This window comes from Mycetomoellerius zeteki, unplaced genomic scaffold (assembly GCF_001594055.1).
Source record: "Mycetomoellerius zeteki isolate Tzet28-1 unplaced genomic scaffold, Tzet1.0 scaffold202, whole genome shotgun sequence".
Lineage (NCBI taxonomy): Eukaryota > Metazoa > Arthropoda > Insecta > Hymenoptera > Formicidae > Mycetomoellerius > Mycetomoellerius zeteki.
The window spans coordinates 531,196-532,797 of record NW_017256980.1 but is presented as its reverse complement, the minus strand read 5'-3'; the positions used below and the strand labels follow the sequence as shown (position 1 = coordinate 532,797).

At 30.0% G+C, this 1,602-nt stretch overlaps 1 protein-coding gene across 1 annotated transcript in view; it reads right to left on the bottom strand.

Annotated features, from left to right (window-relative positions):
* Positions 1-1,602, bottom strand: part of Galphao (G protein alpha o subunit) — a gene marked incomplete at its 5' end in the record, with an annotated part of 25,901 nt that overhangs the window by 23,788 nt on the left and 511 nt on the right. The window contains one exon of the mRNA XM_018447434.1: positions 1,513-1,599. Coding sequence (XP_018302936.1) covers positions 1,513-1,599 — 87 coding nt within the window. The remainder of the gene's footprint in view (positions 1-1,512; positions 1,600-1,602) is intronic.

Below are 1,602 nucleotides of genomic sequence, written 5' to 3'. Positions count from 1 at the left end.
AATCATAGATCCATAGCTCATGAAATATCTAACGCAAGAGGGAAACGGTAGTGTAGATATAATACTTCGCACTGTGTCGTCGATATAATCGCAGTCGGTCGCCAAGTTGCGTGCATTATTTCCGACGGATAATTTCCCGATAATATTTATGCGATTTGACGAAGTTTAGCCTTCTCATATTTCAAAACTCTTACAATCACGAACTAAGTCTTCACGCAATTCTTTTCGACTACTGCATATCTGATCATATATTTTGTTAATTTTTTATATTGTTAATTCTTTGCGATGTTCAAGCGAACATGACAATTAAAATAGGTAAGATTTTAATATAAATTGCAACAGGCATAATCGATATTATAATTGGAAAGAACAATTTTACTAAAATATCTAAAAATTTAAGTAACAAATTCAAAAATAATTTTGTTAGATTATTAAAATAATTATATAAAAAAACTCAAATATGATGAGCAATATAGCAGAAAATTTTGACAGTCTAGCAATCAATTTGAGTGTCATATATTATATAATTATTTTGATAATACAACAAAATTTATTTTCATCTGTATTCAACTAATTTTTTAGATACTTCAGCAAAACTGTTCTTTCCGTGTGTTATCATATTTCTTTCACTCATTACAGTTTGTATCTCAGCACAAGTTGCAACCCTGAAGTGTTTTACGCCCCTTCTGCCTTTTGTAGTTATTGTTCTAATACTGGTATCCACTACATTTATGTTGAATATACAAGTCACCAGATCCAAATCAAATAACTACTTGTTTATCTCTTCTGCTTGACCTGTTTCCGCATAATGTATGATAGCGTTATTTTTACAGTAATTTTAATTTAAATGATAAAATTCTATAAAATTTAAATGATTAACTACAAAAAAAGAAACACTTGATAAAATATTTGAAAATCCATAATCATTCAATTAACATATATTTCTTATTTAATCCTGAGAAATATAGATGGGAATCATAGATTTTTAAGAGATTACGCAGAAATTTAGACTCAAATTAACAAAGCATCTACTTTTATATAAATTTTATATCATCTAATTTTATTTCGATTTTACATTGAATCATGTGTTCCATGCTAAATAAAATAGTGAGCAAGAATTTTGGATGTTAGCTGTGCCTTTTTTTCAAAATACTCATACTCAAAAATAGCATAGAAACATGTCTACACCTACGATTGTTATAAAATTTTAACGAGCATACATATCGCATTTATTCTCGCCAGACATATACTTCGAGATGAATAAAGAATAGGGATGTTCCGATCTCCAAAAGATCGACCTTCCCAAATGACATTAACAATTTTAAACTGATCTATTTTGCGAAAAATAATTTTTCTAACTAAAAGGAGCTATTTTAAACCAATCTCTTTGTAAAGAATCGTTTCTTTTTTTAACAAAGAGGGCTATTTCGAAGCATTTTTTCTTTACAAAAAGTCGATTTTTAGTGAATCAATCCGGAAATCGCACATCCTTAATAAAGAGTAACGACATACCAAGCAGCAGGAGTTTAATGTCCTTGGCCGCCTGGATACCATCCTCCTTGAGATTCTTCTCGATCTGCTTGCTGCGAGCCAGAGCGGCTC